The sequence below is a fragment of the Megascapheus bottae genome, chromosome 25 (assembly GCF_031878675.1).
Source record: "Megascapheus bottae isolate mThoBot1 chromosome 25, mThoBot2.hap1, whole genome shotgun sequence".
In the NCBI taxonomy this organism is placed as follows: domain Eukaryota; kingdom Metazoa; phylum Chordata; class Mammalia; order Rodentia; family Geomyidae; genus Megascapheus; species Megascapheus bottae.
In genome coordinates, this window is record NC_143533.1 from 8,489,361 (window position 1) to 8,508,683 (window position 19,323).

Genomic DNA, 19,323 nt, shown 5'->3' on the forward strand with positions numbered 1-19,323 from the left:
CACAGGGGACATGTGTCATAACCAGCCATGTCTGTTTTCATTAACTTTATTATGCTGGTACTAGGGCCTGAACTCAGGGATTGGGTACTGTCCCTTAGTTTTGTTACTCCAGGCTGGCTTTCTACCACTTGAACCATGCCTACATTTTTGGCACTTTGGTGATTAAAGATAAATGTCTCATTGACTTAACATGGCTTTGAACTGTGGTCCTCAGATCTCAGTCTCCTAAGTAGCGAGGTGACAGTTTAATATTAACTAAATTGTCATCGTTACGTGTATAATGATCATTATAGCCCTCTGAGCCTAGCACTGAAAAGCGGGACAAGATTATCCTATTTTCCCTCCAAATTCCATTCTCTTGTTAATATGGCTAAATAGTCATTTTGGAGTGACTTTATGACCATTTTATTTTTGTCAGTTGTGGGGCTTGAACTCCGGGCCTTGGTGCTATCACTGAGCACTTCGACTATCGCTCTACTCCTTGAGCCCCAGCACTACTTCTGGTTTTCTGGTGGTTAATTGGAGTTAAGAGTCTCAGGGACTTTCGTGCCTGGGCTGGCTTTGAACCATGGTCCTCCGATCTCAGCCTCCTGAGTAGCTCGGATTATAGGTGTGAGCTACCAGCACCTGGCTTATTCCACTTTTTGAACTCAGACCCTCACACTCTCCCCTCTCTTTTTTACACTCAAGGCTGGCACCCTACCACTTGAGCCATGCCTCCACATTCAGCTTTTTGCTAGTTTGTTGGAAATAAGTCTTCTCAGATTTGTCTATACCGACTGGCTTGAAACCATGATTTTCCTATCTCAGCCTCCTGAATAGCTAGGATTCCAGGAGCGACCACCAGTACTGGAGTTCTGTCTCTTTAAACGCCCAGCTATCAAAGGCCTTCCCTGCTGTGTCCCTATTGTTTTGTGGGGGGGGGGGGTTGTGGATCCATTTTGTCGTCCCAATAGCAGCCTGGAACTCTCTGGTCATTTCTTTCCCCTCTGCTCCGCAGGATGGCACATTTGGGCTGAACTGCACTGAACGCTGTGACTGCAGCCATGCTGATGGCTGCGACCCCATCACGGGCCACTGCTGCTGCCTGGCAGGATGGACAGGTATAACCTCTGCCTAATGCAAGGCCTGGGTGTCCTGTGGAACTAGGCCTTTGCTCTTCTCCTACATCTCCTGGCTGTCCTTGACCTTGACCTATTTCTCCTTTGATAGCTTTTTTTTTTTTTTTTTAATTTGAGGATCATGGGGCTTGAACTCACGGCCTGGGCTTTTGTGCTCAAGGCTAGCTAGCACTCTACCTCTTACAGCCACAACTCTACTTCCTCCTCTGTGCCTTGGTTTTCTCATAAAGAAAATGGAGAGGCATTAGACTCTCATGCCTATAATTTTGGCTACTTAAGAGACTGAAATATAAGGATAATGGTTTAAAGCCAGCTGGGGCTATGAGACTGTTATCTCCAATTAACTAGCACAACACCGGAAGTGATGTGCCTTGAAGTGGTCTCTACCACTTGAGGAAAAACAAAGTAAATAAAGAGTGTGAAGCCCCGAGTTCAAGCCAACATTAAAAATAAGAAAAAAATATAATAAAGGCCAGGAGTGTGGCCTAGTGGTAGAGTGCTTGTCTAGCATACACAAAGACCTGCATTCAATTCCTTGGTACCTCATACATAGAAAAAGCCAGAAGTGATGCTGTGGCTCAAGTGGTAGAGCTCTAGCCTTGAGGAAAAGCCTAAGGATAGCGCCCAGGCCCTGAGTTCAAGCCCTGGGACTGGTAAAAAAAAAAATTGTGTTTAATGTCATTAAAATCTGATCAGCTCCCTCAAAATTAAGAAAATTAAAGTGGAGCTGAGCACCTGAGTAGCTCCACTGGCACTCAGCCTTTTTTATTTTCATTTGTCCCCTTCCCCCCCTTTTTTTTTTGGCAGTCCTGGGACTTGAACTCAGGGCCTAGGCACTGCCCTTGGGCTTTCTCTCAAGGCTAGAGCTCTAACACTTGAGTCACAGCACCACTTCTGGCTTTTCTATGTATTTGGTACTTAGGAGTCAAACCCAGGTCTTCGTGCATGCTAGGCAAGCACTTTACAACTAGGCCAAACTCCCCGCCCCTGACTAAATTAAACACAATTTCAAGTACTAGATGTAAGGCAATCCCTGATGCTCATCTCAGCTACCTCAAACCTCACATAGACACAAAAAGCTCCATCACTAGGCAAAACATGGCAGATGATTCTCACTGGGAAAAGAGCCGCCCCCACCACGTCCCTCACCCTCATCCCACAGCCCCCACCCTGTTTCCCAGACAGTGGCAGCATGTCTCAGTGAAACAGCCATTCCAGGGAAGGAGGGAAGCAGGGAGGGTGAGAAGACCCACTGCCACCCCACTGCCACCCCACTTCTTCCTCCCCTTCTCCCTCTGACAGGGTGGGCTTGTGCGTGGGGCTCCAGATTGGTCCCTTTGCTATTCTTCTTGCTACAGTTGCCTGTTTGCTAGGGTCTAAAGCATTCTCCCTCTTTCTTTCTTGGGGCCTCTGTCCTTATAAGAAGGCAGACATGGTTTTTCAACTAATTCTGCTCTTCTTAGAGCCTCAGATACCATCTTCCAAAGCCTCTGCCAGTCTCTGGGGTCTCTGCGCTGTTCATCTAATGCCAAGCAGGCTAGGAACCTTTCTGCCTGGAAGGAAAGCCTGTCTCTCAGGGTTGGTCAGCCAGCCTAGGGCCTTTAAAAATTCTTCCTTAGCTTTCAGGCTGAGATTTCCTCTACTTAAACTCAGGACCATAGATCTTATCCCCCCCTCCCCTCCCTCCCCCCCCCCCTCTCTCTCTCTCTGTCTTTCCTCCTCTCCCTCTCCCTCTCTCCTTCTCTCCCTCCCTCTCTTTTTCTTCCTCCCCCTCTCCCTCCTTTCCTCCCTCCCTCTTTCCTCTCCTTCCTTCCCTCCCCCCTTTTCTACTCCCTCCCTGACCAAGTACTGGGGTTTGAATTCAGGGCTCTATACTTTTGCTTGGCTTTTGTTGTTTGCAGCTGGAGCTCTACTTCTGGCTTTTTGCTGCCTCTCTGGTGAGCAGTCTGCAGGTTTTGTCTGCCCCAGCTAGCTCACAATCTGTCCCTCAGACTTCTGCTTCCCAAGTGGCTAGAATGAACAGGTGTGAGCCATGGCATCTGACTTGTTTTTCCTCCTTACTGAGATAGTCCATCCAGGCCCATATAAGCTACTAATTGTCAAACTGAGGTGCCTTTGTTCAATTTGTTGGGTTATTTAAAAAAAAAAAAAAGTGGATTTCTGGGGCTGGGAGTTTGGCCTAGTGGTAGAGTGCTTGCCTAGCATGCACGAAGACCCAGGTTCGATTCCTCAGTACCACATACATAAAAAAAGCTGGAAGTGGTACTGAGGCTCAAGTGGTAGAGCTCTAGCCTTGAGAAAGTCCAAGGACAGTGCTCAGGCCCTGAGCTCAAGCCCAGGACTGGGGGAAAAAAAAGAAAAAGTGGATTTCTGCTCTATGTAAGTGTAAACATGGTGCAAAATATATGCACTACATTGAGGACTGTGTGGTGTAAAAGAATCGGAAAGCGCCCACCCGCTCTCCTAACACCTGCCCAGGTGTGTGTGATGGAGCCCAACAGCCCTCAGGCTAGCACGGAGTCTCTCCATAAGGGCACTCACTGCGCATGTCTGCTTCTCCCAGCCTGGGTTGGGTAAGGCGGAAAAGGCAAGAGCCACCATAGTCCATCTCCCTGCTCTACAACGCTTACCACTCCCCCATGTCTGCCTCTGGCCCACAGGCGTCCGCTGTGACAGCACGTGTCCCCCGGGTCGCTGGGGCCCCAACTGCTCCATCTCCTGCAGCTGTGAGAACGGAGGCTCTTGCTCTCCAGAGGACGGGAGCTGTGAGTGTGCCCCCGGCTTCCGAGGACCCTTATGTCAGAGAAGTAAGTCTGAGCCCCCCATCAAAGGACCTCAAGACCTCAACAGCGCCTCATTCCCCGCCCTTCCCGGCAGGAGCTAGTGCTCTCCCAGCACTGGCTGCTGTGCCCCCACGTTCATGGCTCCTTGGTAGAAACAGGACTAGACTGCGGGCCCTGTCTGGATTACCAGGCCCAGTGGTACATACCTGTAACCCTAGCTTTTTTCTTCTTCTGGGGTGTTTGTGTGTGTGCTGATAATGGGGCTTGAATTTGCTCTCCCTTAGCTTTTTCCCTAAGGAAAATCAGCCTCTATTTTTGTTTTTTTTGCTCATTAACTGGAGAGCAGCATCCTCTGGATTTATCTTTCCAGGCTGGTATTGAACAGGGATCCTCAGAACTCAGCTTCCTGAGTAATTAAGATTACAGGGGTGAGCCACCAGTGCCTGGCAATCGTAATGACTTGGGGACCCCCAGAGGGAGGGGGATCATGGCCTGAGGTAGCCAAGGACTAAATTGTAAGACCTTCTCTGAAAAAGAAATGAAAACAAAACAAAACAAAAAAAGGGGCTAGGAATGTAACTCAAATGGTGGAACACCTGCCTAGAAAACTTGAGCCCCGGGGCCGGGAGCCTGGCCTAGTGGTAGAGTGCCTGCCTAGCATGCATGAAGCCCTGGGTTTGATTCCTGGGTAGCTCATATACAGAAAAAGCCAGAAGTGGTTCTGTGGCTAAAGTGGTAGAGCACTAGCCTTGAGAGAGCTCAACAGCAGGGCCCAGGCCCTGAGTTCAAGCCCTAGGATTGGCAAAAAAGAAGTAAATACAAACTTCTTAAAAAAAGAAAACTTGATATCTTTAATCCAAACCCCAACACTACCACAAAATAATAATAGTAATAATGAATGAATTGGGCCCTCCAAATAGAAGATACAACTCTTGACACCGTGTGTGTGTGTGTGTGTGTGTGTGTGTGTGTGTGTGTGTGTGTGCGCGCGTGCGTGCGTGCGTACGTACACCAATACTGAGGGCCTTGTACTCTTGCTCAAGTGTTCTTTTTGCTGAAGGTTCCTAAGAGCCACAGCGCCACTTCCAGCTCTGTTTGGTGATTAACTGGAGGTAAGAGTCTCATGGACTTTTCTTGCCGGGGCTGGCGTCAAACCTGGAATCATCAGGTTTCCAGTGTGAGCAGCTAGCATTTTTGGTGTGAGCCCACCAGTGCCACGCTGCTTCCCACATTTTGTTTGCCAGTTCTGGGGCTTGAACTTGGGGGCACTGGTCTTGACCTTTCTCAAGGCTAGTGCTCTACCAGTTGAGCCGTCGCACCACTTCTGACTTTTTCTATATATGTGGTATGGAGGAATCAAACCCGGGGCTTGTTGAATCCCGGGCAAGCACTCTACCACTAGGCTACACTTCGGGGTTCTCCTTCCTACGTGTTTGAGGACCTCCCTTTGTTGCGATGTGGAACAGGACGGGTGGCCAGACTGGCTGGGGCTCCCTCTGGGTTACATCACCCTCTCCCTTGCACCTTCAGTCTGCTCCCCTGGATTCTATGGCCACGGCTGCGCCCAGCCTTGCCCTCTCTGCGTGCACAGCAGCGGGCCTTGCCACCACATCAGCGGCGTCTGCGAGTGCCTCCCGGGCTTCTCCGGAGCCCTCTGCAATCAAGGTACTGTCTCTAGCCAGGGAAGCACGGGGCAGGCATGGGGGGAAGGTGATTGAACAAGAGACAATGCCATTATGTCGTGAAAGGGACAGGCGCAGGGAGGGGAAATGACACCTGTGATCTCAAGGCTAGCAGGTAGCAGACATGAATTGGGACTCCAGCATCCTTTGCTAAAAGCAAGGAAATGAAGCTAAAAAGTGGTGACTCAGGGGTGTGATCCTAACTACTCCGGAGCTTGAGATGTGAGGATTAAGGTTCAAAGCTAGCCAGAGCAGGAAAAGCCTGCGAGACTCCTATCTCCAGTTAATCACCAGAAAAGTGGAAGTGGTGCTGGGGCTCCAGTGGCAGAGTGCTAGGCTTGAGTCAAAGAACTCAGGGACATCACCCAGGCTCCACGTCCAAGCCCCACAACGTACCCCCAAAAAAACAAAAGTCAGGGAAAAGGACATGAACAGGATCCCAGCACAAGAGATGCTCAGGGGTCTTTGCCGAGTGTCAGGCCCAAAGAGAGGCAAGAGAAGGCGTAGGAACACAGGGGCAGCTCCAGCACTGGCTGCAGCCAGATTTCCCAGCATTCCCTGGAGCTCAGGATGCTCTCCACCCTTCCCATAGAATCCATACCATCAACTCCAGGCTGTCTCCACCCTCCGCAAGAGTTGGCCAGGGAGGTAAAGCTCACCAGTACTGGTGTGTCATCACACCAGCATGTCTAGAGAAACACCATGCTTTGTTTTCTGATTTTTTTTCGGGGGGGGAGGGAGAGGGGGGTATGGATAAAGTAGTTGTACAAAAACACAAAGGGTTTCAATCCAGCACGTCAGTTTATGAGGAGAGTGCAGCTTGATCACTGGTACCCGGGAAATACCAGGCTTTGTAATGCTTGCAGATTTCTGCAAGATAAATATTCCCACCATGGCTTCAAAGTGCCAGTGGTTATTATTTATTTATTTACTTGTTTATTTATTTTGTGCTGGTACTGGGGCTTTTTACTCGAGGCTGGTGTTCTACTGGAGATAGAGTCTCGTGGCCCTGAGTTTGGCCTAGTGCTTGCCTAGCATGCACAAAGACCTGGGTTCAATTCCTCGGTTCCACATATATAGAAGTGGTGCTGTGGCTCAAGAAATCTCAGCTGGATTAGATCTCAGCTTCCTGAATAGTTAGAATTACAGGTGGGAGTGTGGCACTTGGCTGTACTAGTGGATTTGTGTATGTGTGCACGTGTGCTGGTCCTGGGCTTGAAGTCAGGGCTTGGACACTGTCCCTGAGCTTTTGTACTCAATGCTGGCACTCTACCACTTGAGCCACAGTACCACATCTGTGGTCTTGAGTGGCTAATTGAAGATTAGCATCTCACAAACTTTCCTTCCCAGGCTGGCTTTAAACTAATCCTCAGATCTCAGCCTCCTGAGTATCTTGGATTACAGGCATTGAGGCACCAGCTCGCTGCTGTGCCCTCACCATTAGCAAGAAGTGGGAAGGCAAGAGCTGGCCTAACACACACCACTCATTGCTCACATGTGGCGACTTAGCATCAAGCCTTGTGGATGGTCTGGGGAGGGCTGTGCAGGATCCCAGCTGGACTCTAGGCTTTATGGGTAAAAGGAACAGCCCGGGAGAAGCACAGAGACTGGACCAGCCCCAGGCACAAATGGCTGGAGATGGAAGGGAAAGGTGGCTGACAAAAGTAGGCTGGGGCCTTGAGAACATGCTTGGGTACAACCTTGCATACCAGCTGGAAGAATTCAAGAGATTGGAGGTAAATGCAGACAGAACTCAAGGCACCTCAGCAAGGTCACCTCAGCAAGGGTCACATCTGGCCTCTGCTGAACTACTTCTCTTGATGGAGAGCTCACTACCTCTCTCAAGGGAGACCCATTCTTTTGATGAATTATCTCTGCTGAGCTTGGCTATTTAAGTCGGGGAGGCCTGTTAATATGTATGAGTAGAAAGTTGATTCCAAGATGCATTGAGGTCATGAGAAGTTTGGACCCCAGGGAAACAGATGTGACAGTTTCATTTGCTTGAAACCCTCCTAGGAGAGTTTAATCATCACCCGACAGGCTGAGGTTTACCTATTAAACATCAGAGACTCAGCCCGTCAATACGGCTAGGCCTGGTCTAAATTAGAGCCCAGGCAGCCCGAGGAGTCTCGCTCGCATCCTCGTTGTCTGATTTATTGCCCACAGGCCTAATGAGTATTTTCCACATATAGATCGAATAGAGTTTGCTATTAATGGCAACCGCCCTGGTTAAGTCTCAAACCTTATAAAACATTGAACTGACACTTTTCTAATGACTGGCCTTCCACGGTGTTAGACACTTCTTGTGCAGAATCATTAAGCATAGATTAAATCTATAACCAGATGTTTTCTTTGCACGAGCTCTCTATCCTCAGCCACCCTGCCTACTCGCCCCTGCCTTGCTCTTGATTCCATGGACAAGTCCACCAATTAATGTATTAGACTTATCATATTAGCAGCTCTGTGGGTGAGTTTGTCAGCCTTCTGTATGTGAGACAGACTTCAAAGAAAAGACTGTCTCGATAATTTCAAGAGTGTTTTGGGGATGGAGATTTAGAGGTATGGGGGTAAGGGCACCTCCAAAAACCTGTTCCCCATGGCAATGTCTAGAGTTTGCTATATGCATCTAAATCATTTCCCAGAGACAAGGAAAAGGAGGATAGGTGACTTTTGAAGGTGAGTCTGAGCTGTAAACAAGGATGGCGTGGTCATCTGCCAGTGCGAGGCTGCCTGGAAATCAGAGGACCCCTTAACCAAGATAGAGGCGGTGGAAGATGGTTCCTCTCTGTCTTAAAGGTGAGGAACAGACAGGCTGATATCAATGTCATTTGCTCAGAGGTACTGAGCCTCGGAGGCACTGGTGGCTCACGTAATCCTAGCTACTCAGGAAGCTGAGATCTGACGATCAAGGTTCAAAAAGCCAGCTTGGGCAGGAAAAATCCTTGAGATTCTAATCTCCCATTAACCACCCCAAAAGCCAGAGGTAGAGCTGTGGCTCAAGTAGTAAAGTGTCAACCTGGAGTGAAAAAGCTAAGGGACAACACCCAGGACTCGAGTTCAACTCACACACACACACACACACACAGTACTGATGTAGTACATCGTTAAACATTTCTAGCTCCTCAATTTCCCCATGTGTAAAGTGGCAGTAGCCACAGAGTATGAATATATACACTAATGACAGCATTACAAGGTTAAGTGAACTAATATTTGGGAAGCATTCGCACAGTACTGGGGTGAAGCCCAGAGCTTCACCAGAGTCGTAAGGTACTCCTGTCACTGAGCTACACCACCCCCAGCGTATATGAAGCACTTCTCTCCATCATGGATTTGGGGGAAGGGGTACAGCCAGTGCAGTGGAAAGCAAAGGCACCGGACAGAGCCCACGCCCAGCCCTCCCACTTCCGGCCTGTCAAGTGATCCCACCCGCAGGTCCAGCCCCTTCCTCTGCCGGAGTTTCTAATAGCTTCCTGCAGGCTGCAGCGATGGTTATGTGGGGCATGAGAGCTTGGGTGCAGAAGGATAATCATAGCCGTGGCCCAGAAATCTCTGAGCATAGTTGTGGGTGTTGGCATGGAGGGGAGGGGAAGTGCCAGCATGCCCTGTGCCCACAGTGTGTGCCGGAGGGCACTTTGGGCAAGACTGTGCCCAGCTCTGTTCCTGTGCGAACAACGGGACCTGCAGCCCCACCGATGGCTCCTGCCAGTGCTTCCCTGGATGGATTGGCAAGGACTGCTCACAGGGTAAGCCCCCCCCAGGATGCCACCCTGTGAATGCTCCAGTCAGAACCTCTCTGTCCTGGCACCTCTCGCTTGAGGGTTGAAATCTCCTTCTGCACATAGCCATGCCATCCGATTCCCATTTTGCTCTCTAGCACGATGGATTACTAAGACTGACCATGCATGGGGTTAACTGCTGGTGCCGTCCCATTAACGCTATTCATCCCAAGAATTAATACTCCATTTGTATCTGTGCAAGGAGCAGCCTGAGTTAGTTTGTACTGGGGCAGAAAAAAGATCAACGTCTGGCATGCTGGAGTGTGTGTGTGTGTGTGCGTGTGCGTGTGCGTGCATGCTGATCCAAGGGCTTTGAACTCAGAGCCCAGGCATTGTCCCTGAGCTCTTTTGCTCAAGGTTAACACTACCACTTGAGCCACAGCTCCAGTTCCGGCTTTTTAGTGGTTGGAGCTAAGAATGTCATGGATTTTCCTGCCCAGGCTGGCTTTGAACAGAGATCCTCAGATCTCTACCTCTTGAGTAGCTAAGACTGTAGCCCTGAGCCACCAGCATCCAGCCATGCTGGATTTTTTTTAAAATGAAAGATTATCTGTATTAATGATGTCCTGGGCATTCCAGGCCTGGGTAATGTTGTTCAGGTGAGATGGTGATACACAGATAACAGCCCCTCTTAGGGAAATCCCAGTCTAAGAGAATGGTGGGACCTAGTCTCTGCCCTGTGGAAAAACTTATCTGATGGTGAAATCCCATCAGCCTAGTTAGATGGATGGGCCTGTGTGGAAATTGGCATACACAGTATAGACACTAAGCCATTGTTTACCCACATACTTCAAGCCAGCCAGAGAGGACTCCCCACCACCAAAGGCGAGTGGAAGACTATCTGGGAAGGGAGCCACAAGCTCTGGTCAGCCAGGAAAGGTCATCAGGTCATCTTGGGGTCCTGGATCTGACGTTCCATTCCTTCCCTTCCTCTCTCCATCTGGCCTCCATCTGCCTCCCCACCACCACCCCCGCCCCTCTGCAGCATGCCCACCCGGGTTCTGGGGCTCTGCCTGTTTCCACACGTGCAGCTGTCACAACGGAGCCACCTGCAGTGCAGAGGACGGGACCTGCCACTGCACCCCCGGCTGGATGGGACTCTTTTGCACCCAGCGTAAGCCTCACCTCCTGGCCCCAGTAACTCCCAATCCTGGGCTGCCACCTACTGGCCATCTTGGGCAGCGCCTTTGCCTGTGGTCTGTCCTGAAAGAAGCCACTGGGAGTTGGGTGGAGAAAGGCAGGGACAGGGCTGTTTTACCCCAACAGTCAGGCAGACCAGACTTTGCATGTACAGCAAGAAGATGGGGCCTGGCCCCACCGGCATGGTGTGCACGTCCTCACTGTCCCCTTCACGCTCCCCTCCAGAACTTGTCCCATCCTCCCTGCCGCCACTGTGACCCGAGGTCTTGTTTCTCCAGGTTGTCCAGCAGCGTTTTTTGGGAAGGATTGTGGACGTGTGTGTCAGTGTCAGAATGGCGCCAGCTGTGACCACATCAGTGGCAAGTGCACCTGCAGAACAGGCTTCACTGGGCGCCATTGTGAACAGAGTAAGTCGACCCAACCCAGTCCTGGAACTGGAGCCAAGTCTGTGGCTCTTGGGAAAGCTGCTCCTCCACCCGCTTTCAACAGTTGTCCCCTTAGCCTTGATTTCTGTGACTGCTGCTAAGGAAAAAGCCTGCCAGGTCATCCCTGAAGAACTGCTTCCTTTACTTGAGGCCAGAGCAAAGGGGAAGAGGAGGAAGGCAGGGTCGCCGTGGGCATCCTTTTTTATTGGTTTCCTTTCGAGGGCTTCAACTCAGGGCCTGGGCCACAGCTCCCCTTCTGGTGGCTAATTGGAGGTAAGTCTCATGGACTTACTTGTCTGGACTGGCTTTGATCTCAGTCCCCTGAGTAGCTGGGATGACAGGTATGAGCCACATACCTGGCTCTTTGTCTTCTTTGAAGCCCTTGTGGCGTCCAGTCCAGGGCAGGTGCCGATTAAAGGTGTTGGAGGAAGAAGTAGGGGAGCGGAAGTTCTGCCCCTTCCTGTTGCATCCCATCCTCCAGGGCCATAGACTCCGTCCACCCCCCCCCCTCCATGCTTGAGCACCTTTGGGCTGTAGGTAAACAGGCTTCACTCTGACTCACGATATGCCTATGGCCACCTGCCTGCCTTCAACACAGGATGCCCCCCAGGAACCTTTGGCTACGGGTGTCAGCAGCTGTGTGAGTGCATGAACAATGCCACCTGTGACCACGTGACCGGCACTTGTTACTGCAGCCCTGGATTCAAGGGAATCAGGTGTGACCAAGGTAATGCACAAGTGGCAGAACACGGGGCAGGAGCTGAGAAAAGGATCCCGTGGGGGGGGGACTCCCTAAGCTCCCATCATGAGTGGGTTTCTCAGGACTCCTCCCTGTAATTTACACTCAAGGGGGTGTGGGCAATCGCAGGCAGTCTAGTGCCATGGCTCCCCGCTGCTCATCGCTGGCAAGCTCCGCTAAGACAAGCCAGGGCTCAGGACAGACTAGCTGCTGGGGTTCTCTTGGCCACGTCCTTTCCCTGAAGATTTAGTCACTCCCATGCAGCCTGTGGATCTGATCACTGAGAATGGTGCTGGGAAGCCCGGCTCAGCCAGCTGTTGATAGGAGGGGTCCGGCAGGTGACCCCCCACATGGGACAAAGCAGCAGCAGAGGATCTAGCCCTATCAGTATAGACGTAGGCAGCTTGCAAGCTGGTTCCCTAATGGATTGTAAAGGTGATGTACAGTGGGGTTCATAAATCAGGTGAGGAGTATATTTCTTTTTGGATCTCACCTATTATGGTCTCTATCTTCCATTTTACCAAACTGTGGGCCGTCCCACAGATGGTAAGCAGGGAGATAGGCAGGGATTTTCCTGACTGCCAGTATTTGTATGGTCGTGGAAGGGTTACTTAACCCATTTTTTTAAATCAATGGAAAAAGAAATCAGTAAGGCCTTTGGGTGTGCATGGGCACCGATCCTGGGACTTCATCTCAGGGCCTGGACACTGTCCCTGAACTGCTTCTGCTCAAAGCTGGTCTTCTGCCACTCCACAGCTCCCCTTCCTGCTTTTTCACAGTCTCTTGGAGATAAGTCTCTTGTCTCATGGATTTAGCAACTGGGCTGGCTTTGAACTGTAACCTTCAGACCCCAGCCTCCTCAGTACAATTATAGGAGTGAGCCACTGGCACAGTGATGCCATAGGAGTAAATAACTTTTCAGAACACTAAAAACACTCAGTAGACATTTTGTTTCACATACAACTTCCTCCCTTTAGGAGAAACTGAGGCACAGTTGAGGGTTGGGGACACCTGGGAGGATTAGAGAAGGCACATCTTCTGTCCCCACACCCAGGAGAGGGGACAGCATGCTTGGCCCAGGCTCACAGCCTCCCTCTCCCCACAGCTGCTCTCATCATGGAGGAGCTGAATCCCTACACCAAGATCAGCCCGGCTCTGGGCACCGAGCGGCACTCGGTAGGCGCGGTCACGGGCATCGCGCTGCTCCTGTTCCTCATCGTGACGCTCCTGGGCCTGTTCGCCTGGCGCCGGAGGCGACAGAAAGAAAAGGGCCGGGACCTGGCTCCCCGTGTCTCCTATACCCCTGCCATGAGGATCACCAGCACTGACTACTCGCTGTCAGGTAAGCCGGCCTGGCACTCCCCAGACCCCGTCCACACTCGTAATGCGGAAGGGCTGCCTGGTGTTGGAGGCAGGGGACAGGGTGTGTGCCGCAGCTGACATAGAAGGCCCTGGCAGCAGAATCAAGCTGGCAACTGACAAAGAAGTGTCCAAGTGTGACCGGCACGAGGACACATCGTGGGAGGGAAGCTGGAGGGCGTCAGTCAGGGACCAGCTGCTGGGCTGGTGCTGTACAGAGGGCTAACGCTCGGAACCCTGTAGTTTTGGTCGTAGGCATCAGGCCTGGGTGAGTACAGGACGTTGGCTCTCAAGCGGGCTGGCTCCAGCACCAGTCCTACTAAGTGTCAAAAGCTGAATACCATGAAGCAGTGGCAGCAGGGCGGAAGTGACCCATGTGCAGGCCTTGCCTTCCTGGTCCTTTGGGAATCAGCCAAAGCCAACACCTGCTGGTGTGTGTGTGTGTGAGTGTGTGTTGGAGTGTTCTGTGACTGTAACGGCCCCAGGATGGGTTTTCTCGCGCATTCCTTGGGCCCTCCCCGAGGCCTGTGGAGGTTTTCCTGGACTCCTGAGGAACAGACGCATAGGGTTCTGACCCTAGGAGGAAGCAAGGGCAAGAGTTAACCCAGACCTAAATGGAAGCCCAGGGACATGGAGCCCACATTTCTCCACAGGGTGGAAGCACCCCAGGCTCTCTAGACTGGAGAGCAGTGACCTCCAGGAAGCCTGGGGGCTCAGCTGTCACTTTGCGGGGCACTGTCACAAACAGCCCAGCCCACACTTTTTTTTGCAGGGGGCAGTCTTATGCCAGGGCAGGTGTATGATGGAATATGGCACCTTGTTCTCTTCCTAGATTTGTCTCAAAGTAGCAGCCATGCCCAGTGCTTTTCCAATGCCAGCTACCACTCACTGGCGTGCGGGGGCCCTGCCACCAGCCAGGCCAGCACTCTGGACAGGAACAGCCCCACCAAGGTACCGGGTCCCTGATTCCCCAGCTTCCACCATTCTTTGAGCCCTTCCCTTTGCCCACTTAGAAACAGGGAGTCAGTCAAGTATACAGTCTCCTGGACAGGGCCTCCCCTTCCAGCTGATAACATAGCTAGATGTCCTTGGCTCGGTGGTCTTGGCCTGTATGTGAAGATAACGTAGTACACTGTGCCAGAATCAGCTTCAAGATGATTGAGAGGCTGGGAAATTACTTTTGTAATCCTAGCTACTCGGTGGGAGGATCAAGGTTCAGAGGCCAGGCGAGTCAAGTTACTCACGACATCCTCCTCCTCAACGAGCAACTGGCTGTCGTGGCAAATACCTATCATCCTAGCTACATGGGAGGCTGAGATTAGTGGGATCAGAGTTCCAAGCCAGCCCAGACAAGAAAGTTCTTGAGATTACATCTCAATGGAAAGAAAGAAGCTGGGCATGGTGGTACAGGCCTACCATCCTAACTATAACAGGAAGCCTGCCCTCCGGGCACATGGCCAGAGAGGAGAAGAGATCTCAAAAACAAGTCGGGGGAGGGGAAGGCTGGAGTCGAGTGCTGGTGATTCCCACCTGTAAGCCGCAGGAGGCTGAGATCTAAGGATGCAGTTCCAAGTTAGCTCAGGCAGAAATGTCTGTGAAACTCATAACACCAAAAGCTGGAAGGAAGTAGAGCTGGCTCAAGTGGCTGGCTCAAGGCTTTGAGCACAAAGCTCAGGGACAGTGACCAGGCCCTGAGTTTAAGCCCCAGGACCAACCAGCAAAATATAAAGGCTGGAGGCATGGTTCAGTGTGCCTGCCTAGCAAGCAAAAGGCCCAGAACTGAAATCCCAGCACAGTACTGCCCCCCCCAACCCAAACAAAACAGTCCCATAAGGTATAATGGGTTCATGCTGCATTTTTTTTGGGGGGGTGGGGGCATTCCTGGGGCTTGAACTCAGGCCACTCTCGAGCTTTCTCAAGGCTAGCACTCTATACTTGAGCCACGGCACCACTTCTGGCTTTTTCTGTGTAAGTGACAGCAAGGAGTGAAACCCGGGCTTGGTGCACGCTAGGCAAGCACTCTACCACGAGGCCACGCTCCCCGCTGCCTGCTGCACTCTTGGCGCTACCCGTGCACAGCACGGCCATGGGTGGGCAGGCTAGGCTCTCTGGCTTTCTGTAGCATCTCTCCTGGGCCAGGAGCATAGCGTGCATAACCCAGATGGCCCTGCAGCTCCTGTGTACCCTCTGGAGAATGAAAACATTACAATTCTTGCCCCGAACCCCACAGCAACAGTAACACGGACTCAAGGACAACTACAGTCAACGTCAACACTCTGTGGCCTCTGTCAGCCTGATTCCCCACGGAAACAGGAGTGCTGGGTGCCTGGAACCCCTCAAGTAAAGTGTGTGTGCACCAGACTCACACACAGGTCACTCACTCCAAGGCCCACAAACCAGGACTCAAGTCCCCACGCGAGAAATGATGGCATTGGGCCTTATATGAAGAGCGGCTATGAGAATGCAAGAATTGAACTGCAAGCCTTCAGACACCCCTGCTCTGGGGCTTTCCCTCTGCCATGGAACGGAGATTCTTATTCCCCGAGTCAGGAGACAGCCTTGCAGGCCGCCTCGTGATAGCTGGGGAACAGAGGGTGCCCCTTGTCCTGAATCTGGGCTCAGCACCACTTTGGTTCAGGCATTCCGGCACTGCTTCTAGGCAACAGAGGCTCACGTTTTAATCCTAGCTACTCAGGAGGCTGAGATCCGAGGATCAGAAAAACCAGCCAGCCAGTGCAGAACCATCCAAGAGTCTTATTTCTAATTAATCACACACACACACAAAGAAGCAGAGCTGTGGCTCAAGTGATAAGGCTGCTAGCCTAGAGCAAAAGCAGCCTGGGGACAACACCCGGGCCCTGAGTTCAAGCCCCAAGACTGGCACTCACACTCACACACCAAGAGGCCTGGGAAGGCCCTGCAGCCTGGCTCTGATGTCACTAGCCTTAGCCAGCCCACAGTGGCTGGTCGTGCAACATCTGCTCCTCTTCCCTCCAGGGCCCAGGGACAGGATCACAGGGGCTGGTGAGCTGGGGCTGGACCAAGTGGCCGCTGGGGAGGGGCGTTTGGGCCACTAGGTGACTAATGGCTCTCCTACTCTCCAAACAGCTGAGTAACAAGTCCCTTGACAGAGACACGGCAGGCTGGACCCCCTACAGCTATGTGAACGTGTTAGGTCAGTAGTGGCTTCCGTGTGGCCCTCCTCCCCCATGCCCTCTCCTGGTCTTCTCTATTGGGAGGCGCTGTTCCAGCTCAACGGGAGAGGGTGACAGGTTCTAAGCATGTGTTTCCCCCAGGGAGTAGGGATGCAGGGAAAACAAACTCCCAAGCCCCTGGTTTGACTGACTGAAGCCCAGGGCCACCTCCATTTCTGTAAGAATACAGGGAATGGGTAGCTATGACCTGGGAATTACAGGGGTGACGGCTAGGGCGGGTTGAGTACTCCAGATGGAGAAGGAACTCCAGCCCCGGCTTTTCCAAGGGACTTGTTTCAAGGGGCTTCTTGCCCTGGTGGGCACCTGTTCTAGTGGAATGGGTGGGAAATGAGGTAGAGGGTCTCAGCTGTGAGTCTCCCCCAGCCCAGACTCCTTTGGGTGCTTGGCCAGGGCCTTGGTTCTTTGCAGGCTGCCTCTCCCCTGACCCTGAGTCCTTCCCACCCCTCTTCAGCCATACCAGGCCCCAGGAATAATGGCTCCTCCCCTGTCATTCCTCTCACTAGACTCCCATTTCCAGATCAGTGCCCTGGAGGCCAGGTACCCGCCCGAGGACTTCTACATTGAACTTAGACACCTCAGCCGCCCCGCTGAGCCACACTCACCAGGTCAGACCCCATTCCTGCCCTTTTGACCACCCCCAGTACCCCCAAACTCTTGAATCCTTCTTCCTAACGTGATTTAGTCACCCACCAATGCCCCATCCAAAGAAGGCAGCCTGTATGAAAACTCCCCCATCGTCCCCACTCTCACCCTGCAGGTGGGTGTGCATGAACTGAGCTACTTTTGGTGGAGGGCACAAGACACACGTGCACTCACTACAGCTCTCAGATTGGGACCTAAAACCACTGAGAAATGACAGGGATGGCAACACCTTTGGGATTTCTCGGGTTCTCTTGTCCCAAAGCCTAATATGCCCCAGAGATGCCTAGACTCACCAGTAGTCTAAGCTGAGCTCTACCTCAAACATTGGATTGGGTGGTTGGGCAAAGACCTGGCAAACCTGGGTTAGGATCTATTAATAATACTGCCCTGAGCGTCAACCTGGTAGCTGGAGATGCAGAGGGAACTCAGCAAGTCAGTCTTGAAATGAGGGCAAGGGGTATGAGTTACAGTAGCAGCTGTCAAAGCAATGAATGCCAAGCAGGCACCAGTGGCTCACGCCCGTCATCCTAGCTACCCAGGAGGCCGCGATCTGAGGATCCTGGTTCAGAGACAGCCTGGTCAGCAAAGTCCATGAGACTTATCTCCGGTTAACCACCAGAAAACTACAAGTGGTGCTGTGGCTCAAAGTGGTAGAGGGCTAGCCTTGAGCCAAGAGCTTTCAGGGACAGTGCCTAGACCTTGAGTTCAAGCCCTGTGACCAAAAAACAAAAAAAACACCCAAAATGCCATGAATGAATGAAGAACTTGGTTTTCCTGGGTCACTGGCCTGAGCCTCCAGCTGGCTGTAGAGCACACGAGAAAGTGAGCACCTCTGCTAACCCCTGCAGGTCCCTGGGGCTGTAGCACTAGGAATCAAGGGTCTGAATTACTTACTTTTGGGCAGGCATGGGAAACAAGGAATTTGCGCCCAGGCCAAGCAGGCTATGTTATTTGTTGTGGGTCTCTTGGACAGTGGTGGGGAACTCGATGAGGCCACCTCTCAACACTATATGGGTATCTTTGGTCAGAATGGAAACATCCTTTGGGCCAGATTTCTCTCGGCCTGCAACTGCCCGAGTACCGGCCAATAGGACAGCATACTTGGGGGAGATCTGGGCTCTCACTGCAAGTCAACTTCATATTTGCTGATATGGACTTGAACAGGTTTCTAACACTTGTTTTGTAAAAAGGTAAAAAAAAATAGCTTGGCACTGGTGGCTCATACCTGTAATTCTCGCCACTCAGGAGGCTGAGATCTGAGAATTGTGGTTCAAAGCCAGTCTGGGCATGAAAGTTCCTAAGACTTCTTACCTCCAGTTAGCCACCTGAAAACCAAAGTAGCACCATAGCTTGAAGCAGTAGAGTGCTAGCCTTGAGCTGAAGAGCTCAGGGATGGTGCCCAGAGATCAAGCCCCATGACCACTACCAATAACAACCACCACCATCTCAGACAGGACAGTGCCCAGGCACTGAGTCCAAGCTCCTGGACCAGCACGTGTACACACATACACATACAAATTAATAGCCTGCTATCCTCCTTCAGGGAGCGCCAAGGAAGCCCTGGCCCGCAATCAAGTGCCGAAAGCATTACAAAGTCTTACAGTCGTATTTCCAAAGGGTGCAGGTAGCCTGGAGGCCTTCTAGAAAAACCTGGGCCTTGTTCTGCTGTGTATGTCACATGTTGTGTAAGATAGGTGCCTCAGGCTCTGCATGGATGAGGTATCAGACAGCAGTGGTTGGTCTTCAGTGTCAAAAACCTGGGAAAGGGCAGCCAAACTATACTTTAGTAAGCACTTGCTCTATGCCTTATTGGTATCCTGTCCTCAAGTTCAAAACTGGGGAAATAAAGGAGGGAAGTGACTGAGCTAGCCAATAATGTCCCAACCTAGGAATGGCACGCTGTTTTGTTTTTCTGGGATCGCCAGTAGCAGAGAATACTAGCTTGGCTCCCGACGTGTCAATGCTCTACTTCTGGCTGGAGCTCGGGACCATGCATTGTGGGAGCCTGGGAAAGAACAACACAGCACAGCTGGTCGAAATGAATTCTTGGAGCTGAAAATCATTGGCAAGATGTAATCTCTTTCAAAACAAGTCTTTCCCGGTGCTGGTGGCTCACGCCTATGATCCCAGCTACTCAGGAGACTTGAGATCTGAGGGTTCAGAGCTAGCCTGGGCAGGCAAGTCCATGAGACTCTCATCTCCAGTTAAAACCACCAAAAAGCCAGAAGTTGATAGAGCTGTTGCTCAAAGCAGTGGAGTGCTAGCCTTGAGTGAAAAAGCGAAGGGATAGCACTTAGGCCCAGAGTTTAAGCCCCCCACACAAAAGAAGAGCCTCAACTATATGTAAACGGTCTGTTCCCTTCCCCCTAAATGGGCTGTGGATAAGAATGAATGTACATCCTATAAAGATGACTAATTGACATATCTGCCTCTCTTTTGAG

The 19,323-nt window shown here is 51.6% G+C and overlaps 1 protein-coding gene across 7 annotated transcripts in view; it reads left to right on the forward strand.

The window, feature by feature from the left end:
• Nucleotides 1–19,323, forward strand: part of Megf11 (multiple EGF like domains 11) — a 239,223-nt gene that overhangs the window by 207,354 nt on the left and 12,546 nt on the right. For 3 of the 7 annotated variants that reach the window (XM_090358156.1, XM_090358155.1, XM_090358159.1), the window contains exons 13-20: nucleotides 1,001–1,103; nucleotides 3,782–3,928; nucleotides 5,435–5,569; nucleotides 9,201–9,329; nucleotides 10,348–10,476; nucleotides 10,781–10,909; nucleotides 11,526–11,654; nucleotides 12,772–13,008. In XM_090358156.1, the coding sequence (XP_090214282.1) occupies nucleotides 1,001–1,103; nucleotides 3,782–3,928; nucleotides 5,435–5,569; nucleotides 9,201–9,329; nucleotides 10,348–10,476; nucleotides 10,781–10,909; nucleotides 11,526–11,654; nucleotides 12,772–13,008 (1,138 nt within the window). Of the gene's footprint in view, nucleotides 1–1,000; nucleotides 1,104–3,781; nucleotides 3,929–5,434; nucleotides 5,570–9,200; nucleotides 9,330–10,347; nucleotides 10,477–10,780; nucleotides 10,910–11,525; nucleotides 11,655–12,771; nucleotides 13,009–13,857; nucleotides 13,977–16,133; nucleotides 16,201–16,743; nucleotides 16,846–19,323 lie in introns of all 7 variants that reach the window. The other 4 variants (XM_090358158.1, XM_090358157.1, XM_090358153.1 and 1 more) reach the window with 3 other exon arrangements.